The 26,135-nt window shown below is 36.6% G+C and overlaps 1 protein-coding gene across 1 annotated transcript in view; it reads right to left on the minus strand.

Moving 5' to 3' along the window:
• Positions 1-1,531: 1,531 nt before the first annotated feature.
• LOC146166744 (inter-alpha-trypsin inhibitor heavy chain H3-like) overlaps positions 1,532-26,135 on the minus strand; it is a 31,337-nt gene continuing 6,733 nt past the window's right edge. The window contains exons 7-30 of the mRNA XM_083384870.1: positions 24,407-24,528; positions 23,808-23,912; positions 23,618-23,708; positions 23,102-23,225; positions 22,075-22,257; positions 20,944-21,164; positions 20,212-20,362; positions 18,991-19,138; positions 18,167-18,306; positions 16,989-17,162; positions 16,281-16,418; positions 15,503-15,650; positions 14,780-14,990; positions 13,769-13,898; positions 13,299-13,425; positions 12,146-12,371; positions 11,150-11,229; positions 8,087-8,214; positions 6,965-7,131; positions 5,880-6,082; positions 4,916-5,059; positions 4,065-4,232; positions 3,556-3,734; positions 1,532-2,525 (exon numbers count right to left, since the gene is read on the minus strand). Of these exons, the coding sequence (XP_083240996.1) occupies positions 2,375-2,525; positions 3,556-3,734; positions 4,065-4,232; positions 4,916-5,059; positions 5,880-6,082; positions 6,965-7,131; positions 8,087-8,214; positions 11,150-11,229; positions 12,146-12,371; positions 13,299-13,425; positions 13,769-13,898; positions 14,780-14,990; positions 15,503-15,650; positions 16,281-16,418; positions 16,989-17,162; positions 18,167-18,306; positions 18,991-19,138; positions 20,212-20,362; positions 20,944-21,164; positions 22,075-22,257; positions 23,102-23,225; positions 23,618-23,708; positions 23,808-23,912; positions 24,407-24,528 (3,659 nt within the window). The 3' untranslated portion in view covers positions 1,532-2,374. The remainder of the gene's footprint in view (positions 2,526-3,555; positions 3,735-4,064; positions 4,233-4,915; positions 5,060-5,879; positions 6,083-6,964; positions 7,132-8,086; positions 8,215-11,149; positions 11,230-12,145; positions 12,372-13,298; positions 13,426-13,768; positions 13,899-14,779; positions 14,991-15,502; positions 15,651-16,280; positions 16,419-16,988; positions 17,163-18,166; positions 18,307-18,990; positions 19,139-20,211; positions 20,363-20,943; positions 21,165-22,074; positions 22,258-23,101; positions 23,226-23,617; positions 23,709-23,807; positions 23,913-24,406; positions 24,529-26,135) is intronic.

Raw genomic sequence — 26,135 nt, forward strand, 5'->3', positions numbered from 1 at the left:
TAAGTTCAATGTCAAACGCAAGATCCGAAGTGTATTGCCGTTAATGCGCTTCTCCCTTTTTGCCAGCAACCTGTGAAAATTATAACATATATTTTCAAGGATGCATCTAAAAAGTAATTACAGCGTTTCCTTGCTAGTTAACAACAGATTTGTTGTTATCCTGACTGTTTTTGTTTTTTTATGAAGAAAAAATAGAAGTGACGACGTACAATGTACAATTGTACATGCATATATTTAATAAAGCAGGCTAATTTAAATAAATATTACTTAGAAACAATCTGCTGGACTGAATGTTTAAGTGACATAAATTATGTAATTTGAAAAATCAGTTATTTGGCATTTAAGTTCGTAAGAGATGTAACTTATCCAATGAAACATGCACACACATATGTGTGTTTACAACTGAAATCTAGCCCTTCTGAAGCTGCTTTTTGACCAACGATTACGGCTTACATATCTTACATAGCTTTCGGTATACTAATGATATGTAAGCCGTAATCGTTGGTCGAAAAGCAGCTTCAGAAGACAATTGACAGCAACACTAACACAGGTTGCTGGCAAAAAGGGAGAAGCGCATTAACGGCAATACACTTCGGATCTTGCGTTTGACATTGAACTTACATCGATACCAGCGCCAGTCGGGTCGTTTTTACTCCATACTTGAGTCCTCAGTAGCAGCTACTTCTTCTTGTTTGTAAAGAAATATTTCGTGTCTAGCGTGGCTTTCAGTTTTCTAGAACTTACGCAGCAGTTATTACGAAATTTTCAGTCCTCGACAACTTGTTTTGGCAGTTTTGTCACATAATTTAGAGAATTGGTTCACTACCTTTTTTCTTTCGTGGCCCATTTTCGTTGCCACAATAATTCCGTGGCTCAATATTTTTTTATGAAAGATAAAAAAAACTATAAAATAGGTTTAGAACTAAATATATTTTAAACAGAATATTTATTCAACTGTGGATAAGTGAGTAATTTGCTGCTGAACAATAAATTTATTTTCACAAAATTAACTTTCCATCTCAATTCCCGATTGCCTTTATTCCTGTAAAGTGTAAAATGAAGTGACACAAATGAATTCAAATTCTTCAAATCTAGTTTTTTGAAATTTCTCTGTGGCCCACCTAAAATTGTTGCGATGGCCCACTGGTTGAGAACTGCTGGTTTAGAGCTATTTAAACTTCTTACCTTCACGCAAACGGATGTTGTAATATCCTACAAAGTGTCAGCATAGAGCGCAATGTCGCTTAAAACGTGCTGAGGCGAAATAAATACATTTATGCTTACATGCTGCTACTGTTTAGCCACAATAAACGAAACTCGACTTTTCTTACTTTTTAGTTCTATCTAACCGAGTGCTCCGCTGTTAAACGTGGCAAAGATATTTTTCTAAAATTGAGTTTAGTTTTCCGACATAATATTTCTGACTTCCTGCCTCGACATACTATTAATAACAAACAGTAGATTCGAATATATTTATTTAATGACTACGATATTTTTGAAAGCACATGACTCGGAAATGTAGTATTTCAGAGTAGCTTAAACCCAACATTGCTAAATTCAAAACGTCTCTACCTGGATGGAACTGTGCAGAAGTGATTGAAATTTACAGTAGAACTATTTGTACTGATTGTGGTCGTTAAACAAAAATCAACACGATTGCCAAAAGTGAACTACTGGCAGAAATCCAACATGACGCTAAGCGTGCAAGGGAACATGAGTGCTTTAAAGCAGTGGTCGGCAACCGCCGGTCCGCGAGGAGTTCGTTACTGGTCCGTAGCAGGGTTGCCAGATTAAAATTTTGATCAAAACCCAAAATCGTACATAAAAGGTTGTAAAAAAACCTAAAAATCTATTAAATGTATTTTTATATTCAAAACACATTATCTTTCGTTGAAATATACTTTATGGTTGATTGGTATTATAAAAAAATCCTAAAGTATCAAGCACTCGTGAGGTGACCATATGAGTTACATAGCACGTTTACAACATCCAAAAATGCATTTTTATCGTAAAATTTAACTCCTGGTACATACAAGATATGAAAAACGGACCATATATAATGTGTTTTTGATGTTCAAGCGTGCCCACACAGAAGTGCAATATAATCAAACAATGCTTATAAACAATGGAAATTTTCAAAAAGCACATGCATTTTAATTAGTACATTGAAAAAAGTTGTTGTAAATTTCCTTTCCTGGACATTTGCTGTTTTTAAGGCCGGTCCGCGAAAAAATTTCAGTTTTAAAGCGGTCCGCAGTGTAAAAAAAGGTTGCCGACCACTGCTTTAAAGAACTAAGAAATGGAAAGAAATCGTTTGACACAATCAGAGAAGGAAGCAGCTTACATAACACCAAAAACACACCCGAAAGCGCTTTTATTTCTTGTGTGAAAAGATTTCTTTAACTTGGTACTCGGTCTGATTGTGGGCGGTGATCTCGAACAGGTTGCTGACGAACCAACAGCTAACCTGTTCTTTCGTGTAGGTGTCGTACATCGTGTGGTTCACAACTTGAGTTGCGTGTTTCCTGCAAAATAAAAAGGTTCGCGATGAGATGTTCGATAATATCGGATCCGATACTGAGTGTATCGGTGCTCGTCCGATATACCCGAGTGGTATATCGGTGTCGACCAGATGCTAAATTAATATAGGATTTTCAGCCATGGTTTACAACTTGGGGCAACTATATTTTTTGTCGTAATAACCTAGAAAAAGGCGTTTGAACGCTTCAATTTAATCTATTTTGCATTTTTGACCATAGCTGGTTCAGGGTCGCCTTACTTTTTGTCAAAAATATCGGGTATCGGAACAATGTCAAGCACTGGATATTCCTATTCACGATAACAGATCTGCAAAAGTAACGATTCTGTTTTGTTGCCTAAACTTTATGCCTATTGAAGTGCTCCATTCCGTAAGGCTGGCGACTATGCCGTAAATGTGAACTGTACCGTGCCTTCAAAAAAGCTTGATGAAAGTTTAATAACATATTTTTGTGTGTACAGCACCGAAAACATGTCAAATTTTATGCACAAAAAAAATTACCGAAAAACAAACAATATTGAAAATCTAGGGCCTTTAGGATACTCTCAATTCAGTTTTAGATTAATTCTTTCTTACCACAAACAAAACACACTTGACTTGGCCTCAAGTTATAGCCTAAAACTTATACGTTTGAGAACCACAGATACGCAGGATCCCAAACCATTTTATCAATAAAACACTGCCAATGTTAATCTCTATCGCTTAGACCAGTGTTTCGCAACCTTTTTTGGCTTGCGCCACTCTACAGAAATTATAAATAGTTCGCAGCACCCTTGCTCGTATTTTTGCTGACTGGTTAACAGTAGCGTTGCAAAAAAACAGATTGAAACAGCGCATTAACTGTGCAACAAGGTTGAAAAAACACCAATAAACCAAAAATTGGAATCCTAAAGAATTCAAAGTATCTCTCGGCACCCTTGAGCGTTAAAAATGGCACCCTAGAGTGATTGACTTAGACACTGCTGCGCGCGCTTTATTGTTTTTTGCTTTATCTGTGAAATCCATTAAGGACAAACCTCATCTTCAGCGTTGCAGTTCTTGAGTTTGGCTTGAGGTCGAGGGCAACTGTCCGAGCACGCCGAGGAAACTGTCCGAGCACGCCTCCAGCGGCTTTCGACAAGCCCTTGTTGTTGCTCACAGAAAAGTCAAGGTGGTCGCGGAACGTGCGCTTGGATAGTCGGAATTTGGCGAACACCTACATAAAACTATCACGTCAGTTCGTGAACGATATGCACAATATCTTTGAAAACATAATTTTTTTGGTTGAAAAGTAAGAAGCCCAAATTAAAAATTGGAAGCATCGCGCTTCAAAAATCGACCCATTTGGTATTCATAAATACAAGATCGTCTGTGGGATCGATTGTTTTGGAAATTAAAATAGTTATGAGAGGGGTTCTTCGGTAAAGCCATCTTATTGTCAAAATGTATTTTTTCTTGCATATCGCGATTGACCGAGTCTGATTTCAAATGACAGTGCTGTTCATTCAATCGATTTTAGTTTTGCTATTGATGTCAAAATGTATACCTGAAACTGCAGAGACATGTCGACCGTAATGGTGAACAAAGAGCTTCGTTTCGAAATGATTTTGACCTCGAACTTGACCCCACCTCGTAACCTCGACATTGTTTGGTTGCTCAGAAGTTGAAGGACGTTTCGATTCCCAATATTTACGATAAGGTACTTGGGACTAACCTGAAAAGTAAATAGACCCTTGCTTTATTTTTCAACTCTAAACAAACGAACATTAAAATGATAACTGTTTTGTTGTAGTTAATGAACGTAAACCCATATAAGGCAGAGATGCATAAATGACAAAACCGTTGTAATTTTATTCACGTAATAACTGGTTGTAGCTCTGAAATATATCGTTTTGATATTTTAGTTTTACTACATAAACGTGATAGTTTTATCGATGCAATAACTTGATTTGTCGAGAACTAACAGATGTCAAACATGGCTAAATGGGCAAAACCCTACAGATCCATAAGTTTGCAAAAATCCATCGGGACAGTACCAAAGTCAACCCACTCGTTTATTTCTATAAGCTCTTTGTCCAGTGGATATTAACCGGGGTGCTGCGGCACTCTAGGGTGCCATTTTCACCTCTCCAAGGTGTTGAAAGATAGTCTAATTTAGTTAGGATTCCATATTTTGCTTTATTGGTAAGCTTCTTGATACAACTTTTTGTGTACGATGTTTTGACGTTGCGAAACACTGCCTTGGCCCAACTGCTAGCCATATTGTCATAATCAGCTTCTTCCTGATCAGTTATTGTCGCCCAGTACACTTAACGTACATGTTAGTTAGCACCTTTTTTCAGTACATTAAAACACGTGTTAAGCAACACTCAACCAAGCAAGTGTTCGTATACTTACAAAAATCGTCATGTTGTGCTTCGTCAGCACAATCCCGACTTCACCCAAGAAACTTGGTTTGGTCTTGTTACTTGCGCCTGGCACGTCTAACAACTTTACGTTTACGAACACGCCAGAAGCCTTGTCGGCTATGATGTTGTACATCTGCGAATCAAATAAACGCATGTACACACGTTAAGTTATGCATACGGCGTATACAAAATACGCTATGAAATTGTACCAAGGGCGTCGAATTGCAGGCATTTGAATGTACCTTAGATTTCAAAATTATAGTAAAAGCATTTAAAATTTACTCCTGAGATTAATTACTGCTACGAAGTATACTGTATAGCCAACTTAACTAAAGTATAAATCTTCTCGGTGCCCCCCTTTCATCGTTTACATTGTTTTGTTATCTGTTCACTGCAGTGTTTCTCCAACTTGTTAAATCAGACCTCACTTTTGTCTATAAAATAAATGTCGGGCTCCACCAAACTTACTGCATGTCGTTAAACACCTGCTTGGTCTGCCACTACGAAAACACCCATGCTCGGTATCACAAAAACAATTTAAAGCAGGGCTGCGTAGTCGGAGTCGGGACTCGAGTAAGACTACATAAAATTACCCGAGTCCCGAGTCCGACGTGCGCATGAGCAGAACTAAATTTAAAACTGATAAGACAGCAAACTGTAAATTGTAAACGTGGAATAGCAAATGTGAGAATATTTTTCAACCATGTATTGTGAGTGGAAGAATTATGTGACATCATTATATGAATTGATTGTTTAATATCTACATTATTTTATTACGTAAATTGGTGAAATACTTGCTGTAGCATAGAGTCGGAACCGGACTCGTACATTTAGCCTTTGTCGGACTCGGGATTAGGCAATCGGACTCGGGTTCCTTTTTGGGGGGCTTAAGTCGGACTCGATTTATTTTTAGACAAACTCCAGCCCTGATTTAAAGTGTAGTGATATCTTACCTCCCTATCCTTGCCGTGCCAGTTGAAGCAGATGGCGATATTTTCGTTCAGGTCGACCAGAATGTGCGGGTCGCCTGCTATTACCATTCGATCCCGCGACGAACCGGACACCGGTGGTCGGGCAATGGAAGGGGGTGGACGGGCGATTAGCGGGACAAAATCAACTGTGACTGGAGGTGGTTCCTCCCACGTAACAATCGTACCTGCAGATACGCCGCAATGGTTAAGCGGTAATTTACATTACAGATAGTCAGTAGTTCTCCAAAACACCCAGGTGTGTATACTTAAAGCAAAACGTGCTGGGTCAAGCTTTGTCCTAAAACCCAAATTTGAAGACACGTGAAACAATTAAATGATTTTCTGAGCACAATTATAAAAGTATAGAAAGAGCATTGGGAAACGTTTATTATAGGCACATTTTAGACTAAAAAAAAACACTTTCGAGAAAGAATTACAAAACCTACATTGCAGCCAACACGGATAAATTAGGCGTATATGTTTTGGCAAGCTGTAATATAGTAGTATGCCGATCAACGGTTGCTTTTGTTTCCATAGTTTTGTACAAGGTGTCAAATGCCCTAAGTTAATCATGCCTGGTGCAATGCTTATGGACCTGACCTTAGCGCTGCGGATCAGTAATTAAGTGAAGTCAACGCATTCACTAGGGTTGGCCAACATCAGTCTGTAGATTAACTGCGTTCGTAGTTTAGTATACCTAGGTCTTCAGTGTTCGCGAGAGTAAGCGATACTTCCAAACTGCATTCTATGAACCTGTTTGGCTTTTCGACAAACATATTTACTTGAAGAAACATTGGCGAAAACGGACTGATGAGTTATAAAAGGAACGGAAAATGGGGATTGATGTTGCAAGTCGCAGCAAATACAGCATTCGTTCTGTACTTTTTTCATTTAAAATAAAGCTTTACGCTTTAAGTTACACAGTATAACCGTTTCTAATGAGAGCAGTTTTTGGAGTTCTATATCAGTTTCACTTTTTGATTTTTAAAAATGTTTTTTTTTTCGTTTTTTTTTTTGTGGACAGCTTTAATAAAAAAAGTGTAGGCTAGAGCGATGGGGAATCTTACCGAAGGCGCCAGCATCTACAACCAATGCTTCTAGCCTGGGAACAGACGTGAAGGCAATCGCGGTGGTAGTAGGAGCAGCTGTGGTGGTAAGGGCTTCTTCGAGCTCCTTGATGTCTTCCGGCTTAAGGACGATCATGGAAGTGATGCCGGGCGTCACAAAGTCGAACCTGAGGAGAAGTTTAATTGTATACACAAGTTTTGTAAAGAAGTCATTTTGAAATGAATTAAGTCCCAGAAAAATTAGGTCGAAGTCAAGTCCATTTTAAAAGAACTTAAGTCCAAGTCAAATCATTTTTAATAAATAACAAGTCAAGTCCTAGTCAAGTCATAATTAGAGCAAAGTCAATTTCTAGTCAAGTCCTTGTCATAAAAGTGAAACGTTAAACTATTTTAATTGGTAAACTAGTCCTATTATGAGCAGTAACTAAAAAATAACACGAAACGCAACATATAGCAACAAATTGTTTTATGTTCAAAACTTGAGATAAATAACCAATTTTATAATAAAAAATCATTTCATTTGAACCCAAGTTATTTGTCAACACTTATAAACAAATGGTATAGTTTGGCTGTTGGAACCTTGTTAATTGTGGTATTTTGAGGGGCACCGAAGCGACATGTTAGAGTTTAGAGTTTAATTGTGTATATTTTGTTAGCGGATAAAAACTTCGGATCATAATGGTTGGAGGTATTTGTAGTAAGACGTAGTAAGAATATCAAAGCCCATACAGAAGTAGGAAACATTTTGAACGTTTCGAATAACTCTTTATTCATTTTCAACATAGTCATGTTGAATCAATAAAACAATGTTGAAAATGAGTAAAGAGTTATTCCATTTGTTCAAAAAAACAAAACTGTTTACTAAATTCAGAGCCCGTGCGATGAACTTTTCAATTTTCAGAAAATTGCATCTAAATGCTTTACATGATTACATTAGCGCGAGGAAAGTGTTTTCTCTTCTTTTGAATGTTTATGAAGATATAATTTGGATAATTTCAAATTGTTTTTTAAGACCAACATATAAACACAGTATAAATGAGAGTATAATAACAACATTAAAAACGTAAAATGTCACAGACACACTTCAGTTATTCGTTGAGTTAATTATTCGCAGATGCTTACTGCAAGGATCGGTTCAAAGCGATTTTCTTAAGGTTCTCCTCAATGGTTTTGTTTGTAGTCGCGTCGATTTGACGAAGAAGGTGTTTGAGTTGCATGAAAACATGTAAACGCTGAGTGAAATTCAACACCTGAGGAAATAAACGTATTTCAGTCAATGTTGTAAAAGTCATTTTGATGACTTAAGTCCAATTCAAGTCTTTTCGAATAAAGTCAAATCCCATTCGAAGTCATCGGTTGCCCGAGTCAAGTCCCAGTCAAGTCATAATTATGGCGAATCAACTTCAAGTCAAGTCTGTGTCATAAACAATACCTTTATACTACTAAAACTGGTAAACTTCCAGAATTATCTAGTTGTCCAAGGTTGCTTAGTAGGGCGTTTGTTGCGCGAAGTGCACAACCTTGTACGTGACTTTAGGTGACCTTGAATGACCGAAAGTGTGCGAAAGTGTTCTGAAGCAAACAAATATATAACGTTGCATTTGTCAATGGAGTTTCGTTGGATTATGGCTATGCGTATTGTTGAATTTCAATTTCATTTCGACAAAGACAAACGTTTTTAGAATTTACGTAGAATTTTAGATTTTTTTAATGACGTAAATTATTTGGGAGGAATCAGGCGGCACTATTTAAAGACAAATTGTATTGAATTCTCGACAAGCTTTCGCACAACCGTGCTTCATCAAGTAGAAATGAAAATAGCTAAAATGCACGTAAAAGCAAAAGCACGAGTAAAAGGCTATAACAATATTGAATACTAACATATCCATAAACATATGTTTGGAAAGACGTGTGCGACAGACGAAATAACAATACTAACAGGAGGTCTGTGCTTTAAACTACGTTGGCGATTGCGTGTAGCAAGGCGTGCTACGAGGCGTAATGTGACATAATTACACGCGCTTGTGCTTTAACGTGCTTTTTAATTATTTTCATTTCTACTTTGGAAGCACGGTTGTGCGAAAGCTTGTCGAGAATCCAATACAATTTGTCTTTACATAGTTTATTAATGACCTAAGTTTTTTGGTAATTTACGTAGACCTGATTTAGAATCACTTTTATTCCTCGTTTTTATTGGTTGAATATTAGGTGCTATATCATTTATTGGCTTCAAAACAACACAAAACACATATACTTCAAACCACATTGTTTATACTTTGTTTAAACGAAATAAAGTTCATATGCAAGTATTTGTAATTATTTATTTTACAATTTATCTCTATTTGGGTACACTTTTATCTCTATTTGGGTACATAATATATTAGTCCTCATATTCGTCATCTATTCGTCAGTACAACGAAATACAACGAATCAATGTACACAGTTCAGGTGTTATGTATCAACTTGATTTATTTGAACATTATAGTGAACTGATTAGAGAAAGTGCTAGCGTGGAACTTCAAAATAATTATGTTATCTGACAGTTGTCGTTAGGTTTAAATAACATTGCATTGCTCCATACGCACCCATGATATTAAATTGTAATTTGACGCTACTCATACAAACAGGAAATTTTATTTTCCTATACGAGTAGTCGGAAAGGAATGTTGTGTGCAATATATGCGCCTAATTAAAAAATGAACGCAAATTCATTAGGGCTATAGCAAGTGATTGTTGCTAATGCCCTCTCGTTATAACTTGGACTGATCATTTTGGTCCAATTGATTTTTAATTACCTGTATAGCAGTGTATATTCTTCAATTTGAAAACGATTTTAAGTGTTTATAAGCATTTTGAATTTGTAGCTGATAAGAAAGGCGATTATTTTTTGACCTAAAAATTAAGAAATTTTGACAAATTTTACCTAAAAATAATTTATTTTGACATAATTTTGACCTGTTAGAAATACATTGATTTAAATAACCTAGGCGTCTTTAATCACGCGTTTTTTATACCTTATATTGCTCTAATGAAGATATAATACGGTTATGTGACTTTTGAATATAAACCAAAACTAATTTTTTTGATGAAATTGAACAATAAATTAAAAAAAAAAAACTGAACGACCAATTGCAAAAAGCTGACTAAAGTTTTTTTAATTTTGTAAACGATTTATGTGCATTTTATTCGATTTTGACATAAAAAATTTTTGATATATTTTGACCGAACATGTAAATTTTGAAAGCATTAGAATTTGCACAACTTCGCAAACACACTCCTGACCTTAAGGCGTATCCGTAAAAATCAAAATATTGGCTTCCGGAATGCCTTACCATGTCGTTTAACTGCTTGAGAATCTGACCTGTGATTGGTTAAATCTGACCTGTGATTGGTTAGTTTAAACTTACGGCTTCGAACGTTTGGATTAAACTATATTTTCATTAGTATTTGGTTGGTCAATTACAAGTACGTGTTTGTGTGGCAGATTTATTTGTTATTCGCTTTTTGTGTCGAAGCAATGTTAAACTCACCTTAGTGTTGTATATTAATCAGCGTTTTTCTTTTAACCATTTCTCTTTCGTGAGCCTTTGGGCTTGTGTATTTAAGACAAGCAATTCGCTTAAAAACTACCCTTCTTAATTGTCCTAGAGTGCGCTGATATATTTGTAAGTGGCTTCTGCATTATGCTAACTGAGTGTTTCTCAGCCTTTTATGGCTAGCGGCACGCCTCAGAAATAATAAATAGATTGCGGCACCCGTACAAGATTTTTGTGTGGGTAATTTACTATAGTGTCACTTAATTAACTGAACTGGAACAACACACATCAACTCCACACAATGTAGTGGTTATAATTGGATTTATTTCACTCTAATCTTTAAAAAAAGATTGTAAGAGTTGAATAAAATCCGATTCTTAAAAATTCTCAAATTTCTCTTGGCACCCTTAAGCATTGGAAATGGCACCCCGGTTGAGAAGCACTGTACTAACTTGCTCCGCTGATCTATAGGTTAAAACTGGTTGTTCGTTCATCAATTAATACTATTCTAATCACCTTAGTCTATTGTGGTTGGCTCGCGAGTTAGTCACGCAACCTGGGTTTGGAGTCAAAAGAAAGTGTTAATTAGAACGCCCTTCTATTGTATAAATAACTTAAGTTCAACTAGCTGACTCGAGCCCCACACTACCTTGTCTTCGTCGTCGCAAACACCGATCGACCTCGGTTGAATGTCCTCCGTGTAGACCTTCTCTGTTGTTCGTGTTCTTCCTGCAATTAATGCGAATATATTCTAGTATTGTACATAATTTGTTGGGCAATTATTTTTTGACTTGGCAAAAAAGTAAGAACATTTTTTTATCATGTTAGGTCATAATTTTTCAAAATTATTTAGATAATGCACAAAAATGGAATATAAAATTACCAAAAACTGTAATGTTTGCATATTAACAGACAGTAACAGCTGGATAATTCTAGTTTTCTAATTCAATAAATTAGAGCAAAATACGTCTAATATAATTCAGATTTTCCCGAAAATGCTACTTTGTCCAACAGCATTTTTTTATTATTTTACCTTTTCAAACAGCATTATTTCTCAATCATTACAAAGAATTTGAGTGATTTTTTCTGTCTAAAAAGCATATGCTATGCTAAAACATAAAATTAGCACACAAATATTACTCATTCCCATTATTATGAAAATAAATTGCGACTTAAATCAAATTGATTGTGAATAGGCCTAATTAAGTGTAATTCGGTAATTCTAATTCTTAATCTAATTTGAAAAGGCTAAAAAATATCTAGTTGTCCAAGTCTTTAAATACAAGGATTACAAAGAAATCTGGGATTATACATTTGTCGGAAAACATTTCCCTACAGACCAACGGAGAGCGACCAAGTAATGCCAAAAGCAAATATGGCCGAAAACTATGTTATCTCTAACTGAATTTTACAATATGTTTTTATGAGCAACGAAACATGCACATACAAATGTGTGTTAACAACTGTGATCTAGCCCTTCTGAACTGTTTTTTGACCAACGATCACGGCTTTTAGAAACCTCAGTGCAGTTCTAACCTCACTGCAGGCTATTTGTTTTTCTAGCCTGTCCTGCTTGCATCATTGATCGACAGATTCGGGGTGTATGGATTGCTCATAACGGCGTGAAATTGAACCTGACGCTCACCTTTAACGCTATAGGAAATGGTGTCCTGAGAAACTTGCCGGCGATGGCGAGGCCTTGCCACTATGGTCACATCGTCGGTCTGCATCTGCCCACTAATGATGAGCTCGCCACCGGCGTAGTAAGCGGGGAATGTGGTCTCGGTCGTCTCGATCAGCTTATCTCTCTCATACTCCACAACAACATCGGTCAGGATAGGGTTCGAAATTGACTCGAAAAAGGTGGCGATCTGGAAAATGCCGTCAAAAGCGTTGTGTGTTATTTTTAAGTAGAAATAGACTTAAAATGATCTATATAGCTTCCGGAAGTGGTTTAAAATCTCATCAACCGTGTGGTAAATAAACAGTTTTAGTCGACCTTCAGGAGTTTAGTTGACCTTTAGGAGGAACCTGATCCTGTAGCTAAGGATTTTTCTCTTCTCTCTCCTCTATAACGTCTTCCAGGTGAACCGGGATTTTAACCCCTGACCCTAGGAACTCGCATTGTTGCGTGGATGAGTTGGGGGTATTGTATTAGGGATGTCCAATAATATCGAATCGAAGACTATTCCCGATACAGAGTTTAGTATCGGTACTCATCCGATACTAGGCTGGTACCGCTCCCGATCCGATACCAATTTAACATAGGAATTTCAGTTCTAATTGGACATTAGGGTTGAAAATAACTAGGGAAGTTTGGATGTGCTTTAAAGCGTTCACGAACTAGATGTTGAAAAACGACAATGTGGTGCTTTAGCATACCTTTGTTATTTAATAGGTTTTTGGAAGTAAGGAATTTCCGCAGACAGAAAATGTAGAAGAAAAATCCTGACTTTCGTATCAGATGATGTTAAGAATGTTTATAAAAACAGGCATAAAACATAAACTTCATCATTAGTTGTTCGAAATATATATATTTGTAAAATTTACAGAACCAGTTTAATTTTATATATATGTTTTTCTAAACAGTCTTAACATTATTTGTTATTTATTGGCAAACTTTGAATTGCAGAAAAAATAAAACATTGCCTAAATCTTCTTTTGCGGTATAAACTGTGTAGGTCACCTTTATCAGGGGTGCCAAGCCGCATGAAAAAACAGCATGCCATTAAAACGTACCGTAAATTAAATAGCAAATAATAAAAATGCAAATAAACCAAAAAGAACTGTCAACTCACTTGCACATGGGCATCAATGTCCATGAAAACTTGAGTTGAAAATCCTTTGTTTTGTGCAGCGATCTTTTTAAGCGACTTCATGTCGACTAGACTTCCAAATCCGACAGTGTTGATTGCAAAGCTGTCACTGTAATATATAATCTATGTTAACGGAGATTATTGCTTCAGAACAACTATTTTTACATTTTCAAGGCAAAAGCTTTTTAGGCCTTCATTGTAGAAAAATAATCACAGTTTGTTATATAACACGGAGGTATTGACGTTACTTAATGTGTCTATAACCTCTGATCGGCGAAAAATAGGAAATAAAAAAAAATAGGATAAACCACTGATAAAAGAAACACACGCTAGTTTTATTAAATAGAAGGTGCGTTTTTATTGACTCTAGAAACAATGTTGTATTGTATCAAGGCAGGGGTGGGCAGCCTTTTTCTAGTATCGGTCCACTATCGGTTAAACGGATAAATTACTTGTTCAAGATGTAGACTCCCTTTTCAATAGTTCTGGGGTTTGTGATGCCAATGTTTGGGCGACCATCAGTTAACAGAAGAATCATGTCGGCTTCTGGGAGAAACCCAAGTGGTCCACCTAGAGCGGTGCCTGAAAAACAAAACCAACCTAAGTATCAGTAAAGAATAATTTTCTTGTATATACTCCGCAACTAACTGTGGTAAACGTTGCAATTCAGTGAAAAGGGTACTTTGCGCAATATTCGTCACGTTTGAATTTTCCTATGTGCACCTTGTTTAAAGCTGTAAAATGAGTAACGTTGTTTTGACACAATGTGAAAGGTAAACGGTGTTATCGAGAAATAGTTTTACTTTTTCATAGTAAATATTTAAATCGACTTTATTGGGATTATAGAGAAGGCCTAAACGTTTTTATCGAGTTATAATCGGTTAATTTGCTGAAATAAATTATTTTTTGTGTTATGTTTTTTGCTTAAAACGAATTAATCCTATGTAATTTATTGATTCACTAAAAGTCTGCTTTTTGCGGTGAAAAGGGCCTTTGCCGCAGTTTTCCCGCTTTTCCGCGTAAAAGAGTCTTTAAACATTTAAGCTAATGTAATAATATTTTTTTGCTTGAGATAGTTAGCTCCACTTCATTAGTGGGTAACAACCTTTTGGCTTGCGCACACTTGGTTAAATTCAGTTTTTGCTCTATTTTCAAGCTTCTTTACACAATTGTTTATGTATCATTGTAGTGCATTTAGTATATATATATATTCGAGTCTTCAAAGTTGGTATTTTAAATGGAGAGTTTTCATTTTTCGACTCACTGTCTCGCCCGATCGTTAAATTCGGCGAGATCAGTGGTGGAGCATGGCTCATCAATAATATATTTAGTCATAAATGTTGACCTAAATAGTGCGCACAAAACTTACATGATTGTTTTCAAGTAAAATATTTCAAGTTAAATTACATGAATTATTTCAAGTAAAATATCTATTGACTCAAAGTAATATTAACTTTTCTTACCCTCAATTCCCTTTTTCACGTATTCCCTCAGCGTCAGAATAGCTTCGTATAGAGCTGCCTGTATATTCGTGCCCCCTCGAGGTCGAATTTCGGCGAGGAATTTGTTTGCCTTACCCACGTTTTCGGGGGTGACTGGAACCATTGTTACGTTGGGTCCGGCCGGTTCCCAGGGCGTCACGGTACCGTTGAAAACTAGGATGCCGAAAGCGTCCTGAAAGAGACATGCGTAGCTTTAAATAACAGTGTTGTAAACAAGTCATTTTGAAATGACTAAAGTCCCAGTCAAGTCATTCGAAAATTTAAGTCCAAGTCAAGTCTTTTCAAATGAATAACAAGTCAAGTCCCAGTCCAAGTCATCGGTTGCCCAAGTCACGTCATAATTAGAGCAAGTCAACTTCAACTCAATTTCTTGCCTTAAAACTATTACGTCAAAGTGTTAGAACTGGTAAACTCGTCCGATTGTGAGAAATAACTCAAGTAAAAAATAAATTAAATGCAAAATATAGCAAGAAAATTGTTTTATTTGCAAAAATTAAAATACATAACCAAATTTTAGATATAAAAATAAAAACACTTTATTTCAAGCCAATTCATTAGTCCAAAAGACTTAAGTCAAGTCTCAAGAAGCTCAAGTTAATGGTACTCCGACTGTGCAGGAAAAGTTTACAGTTACAATACGATGTCCGCATTATATTACAGCTGAAAAAAAAATAGGCAACTTACAAGCGCTCCAAGATTGGCCAGGATACTGGCCATTGCTGATCTCACTTGATCCATCTTGTGGCCATACATAGATCCCGAAATGTCTAGAGCGAAGACAACTCTTTTCGGGATCGGCAAGCCTTCTGGGTTGATGAAATGTGCGAAGTAGCTGATAGGGGAGGAAACTTTCATAAGGTCAAGTAGGTATGGAAGACAACTACAAATTATTTTGGGCGACCCTGGATAAATGTTCACTGTGTACGAGAACTTGTGTATTGTGAGTTGGACTATAAATATGGAGAAGATTGTAAGCATAATAATTCAACATTGTTTTCCAGTTCTAAACCTGTGAGTTGATCAGATTTTGGCTAACTGCATAGAAAGTGTTTGGAATCTAGGGAATGATACATTGAATAAGAATAAACAAATAAGTTTATGTAGTTATCCAACTAGATTCTATTAAGAAAGGAGTCAACTATGATTCGAGTGTAGGTGCGCATATTTGATTAGCGTCTGATCATAAAAATTGTAATGTTATACGTATTTTCTCAAAGGCTCAATTTATGTCAAAACACAACTAAAACACGAGACGACAAAACTAATACATTTATCTACGCACTCTTTATTATCCAATTATTGTTACTTTTAACATTAATGGGCAGCTCGAATCAATAACCACAAGGTATTTTAGCTATCCTAAATCTTGAATCTTGACGTTTTATCCTAAATATTTTTTTTCAGTTTTTAAAGCTATATTCTCGTGTTGAATTGTGTTTGGCGTTAAGTTCCTGATCATTACCTTCCGGCCAGTACAAAATCTCCCTTCTTTCTGCTCAACGTCAGGTTGTAATCGACTGAAAACTTCCCGTTGAGTCCGAACGGGGAGATTGCCTCCTGCTGGGTGACCGACGGCGAGTATCTGATTTCGGCCGTGCTCCTGCGCACATTTAACACGAATTAAGGGGCGTTTTCGGCATTGATCCGTTGGTATTAGATCCATAGATAGGCAATCAAACTCAGGTCGAATTACGCATACCTTTTGTGGAATTGCAGTGTTTTTCGGATGAACTATAGTTTTTCTTTTTTACTTAGTGCAATTTCAATTAGTACAGTTTCAAATAAATAGCAGTGCAAAATGAAATTGATTGTTTAAACGTTGAGTTTGCTAGAACTAACAAAACAACGTTGCTGTAAAAGTCTGCAATTTACAACACCACGAAATGTCGCTTTAGCTTCGCAATCTAAACTTGAGAAAAATCAGCTTATTTCGTTGGACGCCTTTGAACACTTCTTCAGGGCAATATAATTGCAACTATAGGCGAAAAAATATATACATGACATACCCGACAAGCCGTAAAAGAAAAACAACAAGGACCACGTTATAACGTTGTAATTATATTTCCCTGCAGAAGATTGCCCAAACAGGTAGTCGAAACGTTTGTACATAAATAAGCCTTTGCCGTAAGTCTTTTTTTGTTGAACATTAGAATATACTTTTCCTAATTACCTATTCTTCGACACGCTAACTCCGGGTACTTCGGTCGGTCCAGCCACTGCCGTTTGGTCTGTTTCGAAGCCGAGAACTCGGACAGACTCGATCACTTCAGTCTCACAAATGGAAACATCAATGCTGAAGAAGTCAACCGGTTGGAGCATGCGAACAGTGACGTCGTACAAGAACCTTGACAAAAAGTGTACAGGAGGATGTCGTGTCAATAAGTATCAAAATGCAGTGCTTAGAGAACTGGGGTCCTAGTTTTAGCGTTTCCATTAGGGCCTAATTAAAATATTAGTGTATATTTAAGAAGTAATCAATTTTTTTTTTTTTTTAAGAAAATAGATCATTAAAAAAAACGGTTTCACTTTCACATTTTTGCACCGAAATCAGCTGATTTATAAGGTCTATTTGCATTGTGACGTCAATTTATGACGTCCTTTTTTGATTTTTTGTTTGACTACCGTGGCCACGCGAAGCAGAAAAAAAAAATCAAGAGGACACGTTAAAAAAAGTTCAAGAACCCCTGGATTAGAGGTATGAAGCTATTGAACTGAACCAACAATGCGCGATCCACGTCAATTGCAAGTCAGGTCATTAGAATTCAAATACAACGATTTAAAATAAATAATAATCGATCAACCTGTTTTACCTATTTTACGTAGCAACTACCAAAACAAAACAAATAACCAGCAAACTGTTTTTCGCCAAATGTAAAGTGTATTTAACCAAAACTGTATTTAATTAATACCCTTAATTTTAATCTAAGTTATTTAATTTGTCGTTTGTCCAAAATCTATATGTCAAGTCAAGTCATTTGAAAACGATGTTTTAAGTGCACTGAAGTCAAGATTTTAACTTGGGAACACTGATTGTCACTCAAAGTATGGCATGATCAGTCTATTTGACATAAAACATTCTCATTTAAAAGACACCATATCAACTAATTGGTCAAATTCCTGGCAATGCTTTATTTAAAATCCTCAAATGATGTGTTTTGAATATCATAAAATTTACTCGTTGTAAAAATAAGACCAAATGTAAAGTGTTAGATTAAATGTGTTATTCACTCAAACTATCTATTGGCATTTGTAACAGAGGTTTGTTAGCTTACTTCAATAGACAAGTGTAACCATTTAAGAAGCCGCTCACCGAGTTTTTCAAGGTACGCTAAGCAACACTGTTCTTACTTGCCAAGCTTTCGCTGCAGCAGTTCCTGGTAGGTCAGAACGAAGGTAACCGTCTTCCTTGGTGCGAGGTTGACCGAGGTTTTGAAGACAGAATTCGATGTGTCTCTAGCGGCCACGTGACCAGCAGTCAGGTCCCGTTCCTGAGTTATGTAATTGCAGTGTCGTAAAAAAAGGCATTTTGAAATTACTCAAGTCCCAGTCAAGTCATTCGAAAAATAATTTAAGTCCTAGTAAGGTCTTTTTGAATAAATACACATTATAATTAGAGAAGTCAATTCCAAGTCAAGTCTTTTGCAAAAACAACAAGTCATCAATCAACAGCGTTGCAAACAAGTCCCAGTAAAGTCATTCGACGATAACTTAAGTGCAAGTCAAGTCACTTGTCCAAAAGTGTCCAAAAGTCAAGTCATTTGGAAGCAGTGACTTAAGTGCTCTTAAGTCAAGTCAATCAAGTCAATGACTTTACTCATTACAACACTATGCAATTATTATATCAACCTGTGTCACTATGATTACCAGGACTTAATCGAAGGGCGACCTGTTCGGCTATTTGTAAACCCGGCGTATATTCGGTATGGTGCTGATTATGTATTAAAAGAGATCGGCTAGTTTAGGGAAAGTTGCTTTTTTATTTAAATTAAACTGACATCGCGATAGAAGCCATATTCTATAACCTGTAATGTTATCAAACACTGTATAAAGCATTTTTGTCAAACGAAAAAGTGTTACCTCGGCGTTTTTTGAAATACAACATTCTACAAACGAAGCACTAGTATATGTAAGCTACATTGAAGCCCGTCTCTTAAACTTGTAATATGGCTTACCCGAGCTAGGTTGAAAATACGTTTTGCCTCTTCTTTTTCTCGGATTGTTCCATCGTACGTCTCACCATCAACAGTCATGCTGAAGGCTGTGATAAAAGCGTCCTTGGGAAGCAAGACGTAAAAGTCAGCCTTTCTACTTACGTCCGCACTGTAAAGCAAAAGAAGGGTTTTATTTTGTTAGGCTCCTGGTCCTGTAGCATTAGCCAGTGGCGTAGCCATCGGAAAATGTTGGGGGGGGGCTAAAAAGTTGTTTTTTGTTTAGCTTTTGTCAATGTATTAACTGCCGTAGCGACCACAAATAACAATGCTAGCAAACCACTTCGAGCAGCAACTGACTGAGTGTTAACGCAATACTCAAAAAACAGTCAAAGAGCAAAAACTGTCTAAAAGTAGTAAAACTACATTATTGTATAGCAAACGTTATATTAACTGCATCGTTTGTGACGTAAAAATGCATGACAATTGAAGGCGTGACATGCCTGTGATCGAATGTTGTGGTACTGCTCAGAAATGCTACAAAACAAATTATTAAGAGTAAAATATTTATAAATATATTTTTTTGGAGGGGGGGACATGGCCCCTCCAGCCCCTCTGGCTACGCCTATGGCATTAGCACGTTACATAAACGCTCGAAAAATTTTGATCGAGTCACTTTTATTTTTCACAGCTTATTAAGTCTCATATAACTGTTTCACCATACCGTTTAAAGACAAACTTGTGTTAAGTATACGTCTCATAATTTTGTTTCAGTAAAATATTTTTGTTTCCAACTTCAACATAAACTTTTGCAACCAGGCACAGACATACAGAATAAGGTAAGTACAGAACTTAGTAAACCGAAAAAAAAAGTTCTGTACTTCTTTTATTCTTGATCATCGATGTCCAACCAAAATCGTTTGTTTTCACCATTCGGATTCAGGCAGATTTATTTTTCGAAAGAAAATTCTGATTAGAGGCACAGACATATGTTAATCAAAACTATATTTTACGTATGGCTTTCCGTGATTTAACTACCAACGTAGTCCCACAATGCGCCAATAAAAAACTGTATAGAGTTTGAACTATACGTCTATCCAAAATTACTTCTGTTTTGCTGTCCTGTTAGAAATTTGTTTTAAAATGTGCGTCAAGATTTGTTTGAAGAAAAAACCTTTTAGTGCTACGTATAGCTCATATCTGGCGTTATGTATATTGTATAGTCATATTAAATTTACCACTTACTCGTTCTGCACAAGACTTGTCATGATCGTTTCCGCAAACCTCGAGTTGATTTTTGCCTTTACGGTGAAAGTTCCCACACGAGGGCGCTCGAGCTGCCCGACCACCAACTCGCAGGTTTTGTAAAGCAAGGAATTCGATGTGTTGCTCTTCGCTGCCAAGGAAAAAAGTTTTGTGTTGCTGCCAAAATCCTCCTGTAACACGCTAGATGACAGACATCTTTAACACATAAATTGCTCGCAACGAGTCATTCAATCTTGAGATTATAACTGCGCAGTGTCGGATGAAAATTAGACCTTGAGTTAATCTAACACAGCGCTTCTTAACCTTTTGTTCTTGCTGCAACCCCTTTCAAATCACTAACCAATTCTCGCTTCCATTTCAATTCACCAACCAATTGTCGCAACCCCTTCTAGAATTGCTTGAATATCAAAACCATTGTGATTTTATTGTTATACAACTAACTGATAATACAGTAACACAATAATAAAATCTCAGGTAGTTTAACATTGAACTGAGCAAAATTACAGCAACATTACAGTAATACATTTTCTTGTTTGATTTAGCACCCCGTGGGTGGTGCGAGGGTAACAAACCCTGCTCTAACATTTAAACAAACAGTCATAAAAATGACTTGCTGCCACTAACTGAAATATAACCTTAACTAAACTCAATTAGAATGATAACTTACTCTAGTTACCTAGTTTGAGATCTACAATTTTAGGTAAAACTCACCTGATATGGTGATCAATGTAACCGATCCAGCCAGGGCTTTTTCAGGAGCGGTAACCCCGAATGATGCTTCCGCGGTGCCACCGTTTGCGGCAAGTGTCACCGATGAGGGTGTCACAGCGCCACTGACGTACTCTTGGGTGTCACTCACTCCAAGTTGAAGTGACGTTGCTTTCTCAGCAGTGTTGGTGATAGCAAGGTTGAGTCGTATCGAGTCCCCGGGTCTGCGAAAGAGATTGAATGGTGGAGGTTTGAGTTCATTTTAATTTGTTCGGTTTATTTCTGGTTCTTAAAATGTTACATAAAACGGTTCAGGTGGTTCAATTTAAATTATGTTTGACTTATTGCCTTAGCTAAATTCTATTTTTTGATATGGATTTTTAATTTTATAAATCTCAATGGAAAACATTTTTCCTAAAAACACATTTTTTAGTATTATCTGTGCTAATCTAACAATGCATCTGCTACGAATCCATCTTGGCATGTAATTTAGAAAAAAGTTCACTAAGACGTCAGTTACGCACATAAATAAAAATCAGTAGGACCTTTAATATGTTCGGTTGTAACATATATGTACCTCATTTACTTTTAACCATGTTGTCGTATAATTTTCACGTAGTGGGCCTTCAATAGCTCTTGAAAGAGAATTTTGGCCGCGACAAAAAAAATTGCCGACCACTGCTATGCAGCATCCACGTCTTGCTAATTAAAGCTAAGTAACTGTACGTGAAATGGTTTGGCAGTTTCTTTCAGCCTGCGTTAACCACTGCATAAAACGCTGAACTGACAAATCAGACGGCCGCACCTAAATTTATGGTCGTCTTATGTCTAACGCGCTATGTTTAATACAGCAACCATGCTGTACAGCATTCACGTATTGTTAATTTGAGCCAAGTTTGGTGTAGCATCCAAGTCTTGTTAATTAAACCTAAGTTTATTACAGCATCCATGTATTGTTAAATAGAGCTAAGTTTAACACAGCATTCTTGTCTTGTTCATTAAACCTAAGTTTAACTCAGCACCCACTTCTGGTTGTTTAAAGCCAAGTAACTGTACGTGAAATCATTTAATAGTTCCCCAGCCTTCGTTACCCACTGCAAAACCACGCTCAACTGACAAAACAGACGTCCCTACCTGAACACGGTCGTCTTGATGTCCGAGCACTGGATGCTGACATGCACGAACTCAATGGTCGTGGTCATGACGCGTGAGTAGGCCACACCTGAGAGGTCTGTCCCCTCTACTAACACGAGCACTGGGTCGGTGGGCGGGCGCACTATCGGGATTCGAAACTCCGGCGGTGGATTGGCCGTGACTCTGCGTTAAGTAAATGCGAAAATCTGTTAATATTAATAAGGTGTAATCACTAAATGGCCGCGCTTGAACATTTACATTATGTTTAAGGCGTGTTGACAGTGTTGTAATGACTTAAATCAATGAGTGCACTTAAGTCACTATTCTCAAACGACTTGACTTAAGTTTTTTAGACAGTATGACTTGACTCGACTTAAGTCTTATGAGAAATATGACTTGACTTAAGTTTTTGACAAATGTCTTTGGTTGAAATAAAGTTTTAGTAGGGATTTTTTTTTAATTGGGTTATTTATCTTAGTTTTTGCACATAAAACATATTGCTTGCTATGTGTTGCGTTTTGTGTTATTTGTATGTGAGGTGTTGGTCATAATCAGACGAGTTCACCAATTTTAATAGTTTAACGTTTAATTTTTATGACAAGGAGTTGAAACAGACTTGCTCTCATTATGGCTTGGTCTTAACTCATTTCAAAATGACTTGTTTACAACACTGTGTTTCGGTTGCTATTGCAGCTGTAATCAGTTTCAAGAAAATAAAACAAATACCCAAGACATTTTCTATTTTTTCACTACTAAAATGTTTTCAGTATAGTACTACAGCCAATAATATTTTTGTTGATGTACTTCGTAATCTGATTTAAAGTCCTCTGGTGTTCTTTTTCTTGGGGGTTAAACTAAGTTTGTTGTAAGCCTCACATCTTTCAGGAAGAGTAATATTTTATTGAAATCATCGGCTGTGTTTTGTTCGGGCGATCTAACGGTACATTTTATACCTAGCAACTGAAAGAGGCATATTTTCTATTTACGCTTCCGTTATGATGCGTATATCGTTTAAGTGCAAATCTACTTGAAGGTCCGTACGACCATCCCAGTGTCCTTGGAGATCAGCTTGACAGCTCGCACTCTTCCAAGCTTGTTTCCACCGTAAATGTTCAATAGCAAAGTAACTTGGTCCGAAAATAGTGGCTGACCTAAGAATTGATGACATAATATTATTTTTAAAGTTTGGTCTATTGGCCTTCGGGGTAAGCCATGTGTTTGTGGTATATGCTACCATTTTACGTGGCGGACAGGGGCCGGATTAACCATAAGGGGCTACTAAGACGATAGCCTAGCCCCGAAAAATTCGACCATAAACTTTTTTTAAGGTTAAATTTTCTTTTTCTTTCATGTATATACTTTTACTTTTTTAGCTTAGTTTGCAAAGTTAGGCTCTTCTTTAGTGAACAACCTTAGGCCTACAGTACCCTTATCCAGTCCTGGTGGCTTGTACAAAGATTTTTAGTTATCCAACACCTTCAAGAAATTTTATCGTTCTACAAGGTATAATCTTTTTTTACGGATACTCGATAAAATCTCCTGCCTTCAAATGTTTCATAAACCGCCGTTTCTCCGATAACTGTAGTTTGCTTCGCCAAAGTCAACAGGAATCCTTCAGTCGAGCGTGCTACGGTCTAAAACAGGACAGATACTTGTAACGTTGGATTACTAACAGAGTTAAAATTAAAATTACATCTACATGTTTATTTTATCACTAGACGTTACATGGTTACCTTGACTGTACATGTTTTTTGCGCAGTAACGTTAACCATCCAATCGCCATATTTGTCTCCAACCAGAATCTTGCCTTCATAGAAATTGCCTAATGAAACGGTATCCTAAAGCAACAAAATATATAAAAGGGCATATCTTTATAGAATCCAAAACTATTGGCGGCAGGTTTCTGCTTGTCATCACTGTTTCGCTGACGCGTATATAAACAATAAAACTCACACTTTAAAAACCCGAGTAAAACCAGGATCAGACATTTTTTTAAAGAAATAATAATATTGCTTTGAAAAATGTCTGATCCCATAGAAACAAATTCTAATCGACCAATTGCTATTCGGAAATAATAGTAACACATTACAATTCAATGAGGTTAATTGAAAGGAAATAGCGCATTCCATAGTGTTGGTCAGCAACAGAATATGTCCTGTACTAAATTGAACCTTGAAATGACCTTAGGCTACCATAGGTTGTCAGTCACCAATGTGACTTTAATGATTCTAAAGCTATTATTGTAACTGTGATTAAACGCCAGTCAAGAGATCAAACGTAGCTTGTAAAGCAATTTAGCTAATTTGTGATCTTGGTAAATGTTAACACTTACCTTCAAAGGAAGTATTTTGCCATTGTGGGTTATGGTGATGTCACGGCAAGAGCCGAGAAATTGGAAGAACATTTCGGTCAAGGCAGAGTCGACGGGGACGGCAAAGTTTCGCGTTTCGTTGCCTGCAAAAGGGTAAAAATAAAAAAATAAATTAGGTATCCATCGTTAGACAGGGTGACTAGGCTTTCCGGCCGCGTACAACCCTATTTTTTTCAAGTTTGCTTAGCCTACGTGAATTTAAGCCGAAATTTGATTTAAAAAATTGAAGGTGTCACTTAGAAAATACAGTTTACGACAGCCGCAATAAATTTATTTCTTGGTTGCAACAGAATTATGTATCATCATGAACGCGTCATCATGAAATTTATCATCATGAAATTGGTCCTGAATGGACGGTTAGCGTTGTAAACAAGTCATTTCGAAATGACTTAAGTCCAAGTCAAGTCATATGTAAAATAACTTAAGTCAAAATCAAGTCTTTCTGAATCAATAACAAATCGAATCCCAGTCAAGTCATAATCGAAGCAAGTCAATTCCAAGTCATCCGTATCTTAAAAAGTATAGCTAGTAAAATTAGTAAACTCGTCCGACTATGAGCAACATCTTACTTAAAAATAACATAAACGTAAAACAGAAAAATACCTCAGTCAAGTCATTTAAAAACAGTGACTCGAGTCTTACAACACTGTGGTTAGCCATATAGCAATGTGTATATAGCCTACATACATACGTACATTTATGTCCTACTTAAAGAAGACTCTACAAACAGTATTCATATCGTTTATCATATTTTTGACACACGTTCCGTACAAATATGTTTGAGTTAACAGCGTTATAATAAGGGTATGCAAACATTTGTATCCAATATTGCCAAACGATTTTCGCAAAGTCTCGCAACGCACGTATGCTTCTTCATGCCTAATATAGCCTGAAGGTAGCAAAATCAACAGAAATGCAGGTTGCAAATGTCAAGTGGAGACGGCGTAAGTTCGGGTTTTAGCATGCCAATTAGCTTTGAATTGTCCACCTCAACAGGTGCCACGGCCGAATTTTCACTGTAGCTTTTCAGAGTTTTACAAACTTTCGCGTTAAAATTGTAATCACCACCGTGTATCTCAGTTAGTCAAAGTCAAGTTCAAATGTAGCTTGGTTAATTTTCTAGGTTTGTTAATTTTCTAAGATGGTTTGAATGAATGACTATAATATTCCAAGATCGTGTATTGTTTAGTTTAACTTTCAAACATCTTGCGGCAAAAAAGTAAACGGCTGACAATAAAAGTCTAATTATTGAAAGGTTTGTAAACATTTTTAAACATGGCTATATCCTTTTTTTATAATTTTGGTTTGTTGTTGTATATTACAGCAAAGGGATCGCAAAAACGCGACCGGGGACCCACTTCGAATTTTCAAACGATTAATTTGCTCTTTTAGTAGTTCTAGCAGCGTTTCGATTAACTGAAAGAACCAACAGCTCAGCGTCATTTAGATTAATTCGAGAAAAACTGGACTGGTAATACGGCCAAACAAGTAAAGCATTCAGCGAAGGAAAACAGAAGCAGTGTAAAGAATAAAACATCACTAAGCGTAACGAAATGGATAATGCTGTTACACGGAGAAAATAAATACATGATTTATCGATACGGAATGTTCATTCTTGCCTAATAGTCCTTTATCAAGAACTACCTTCAAGTTTAGTATTGGGCATAAAAAAACAGAAAATTTCTTGGCG

Source organism: Ascidiella aspersa, chromosome 1, assembly GCF_963924565.1.
Source record: "Ascidiella aspersa chromosome 1, kaAscAspe10.2, whole genome shotgun sequence".
NCBI lineage: Eukaryota > Metazoa > Chordata > Ascidiacea > Phlebobranchia > Ascidiidae > Ascidiella > Ascidiella aspersa.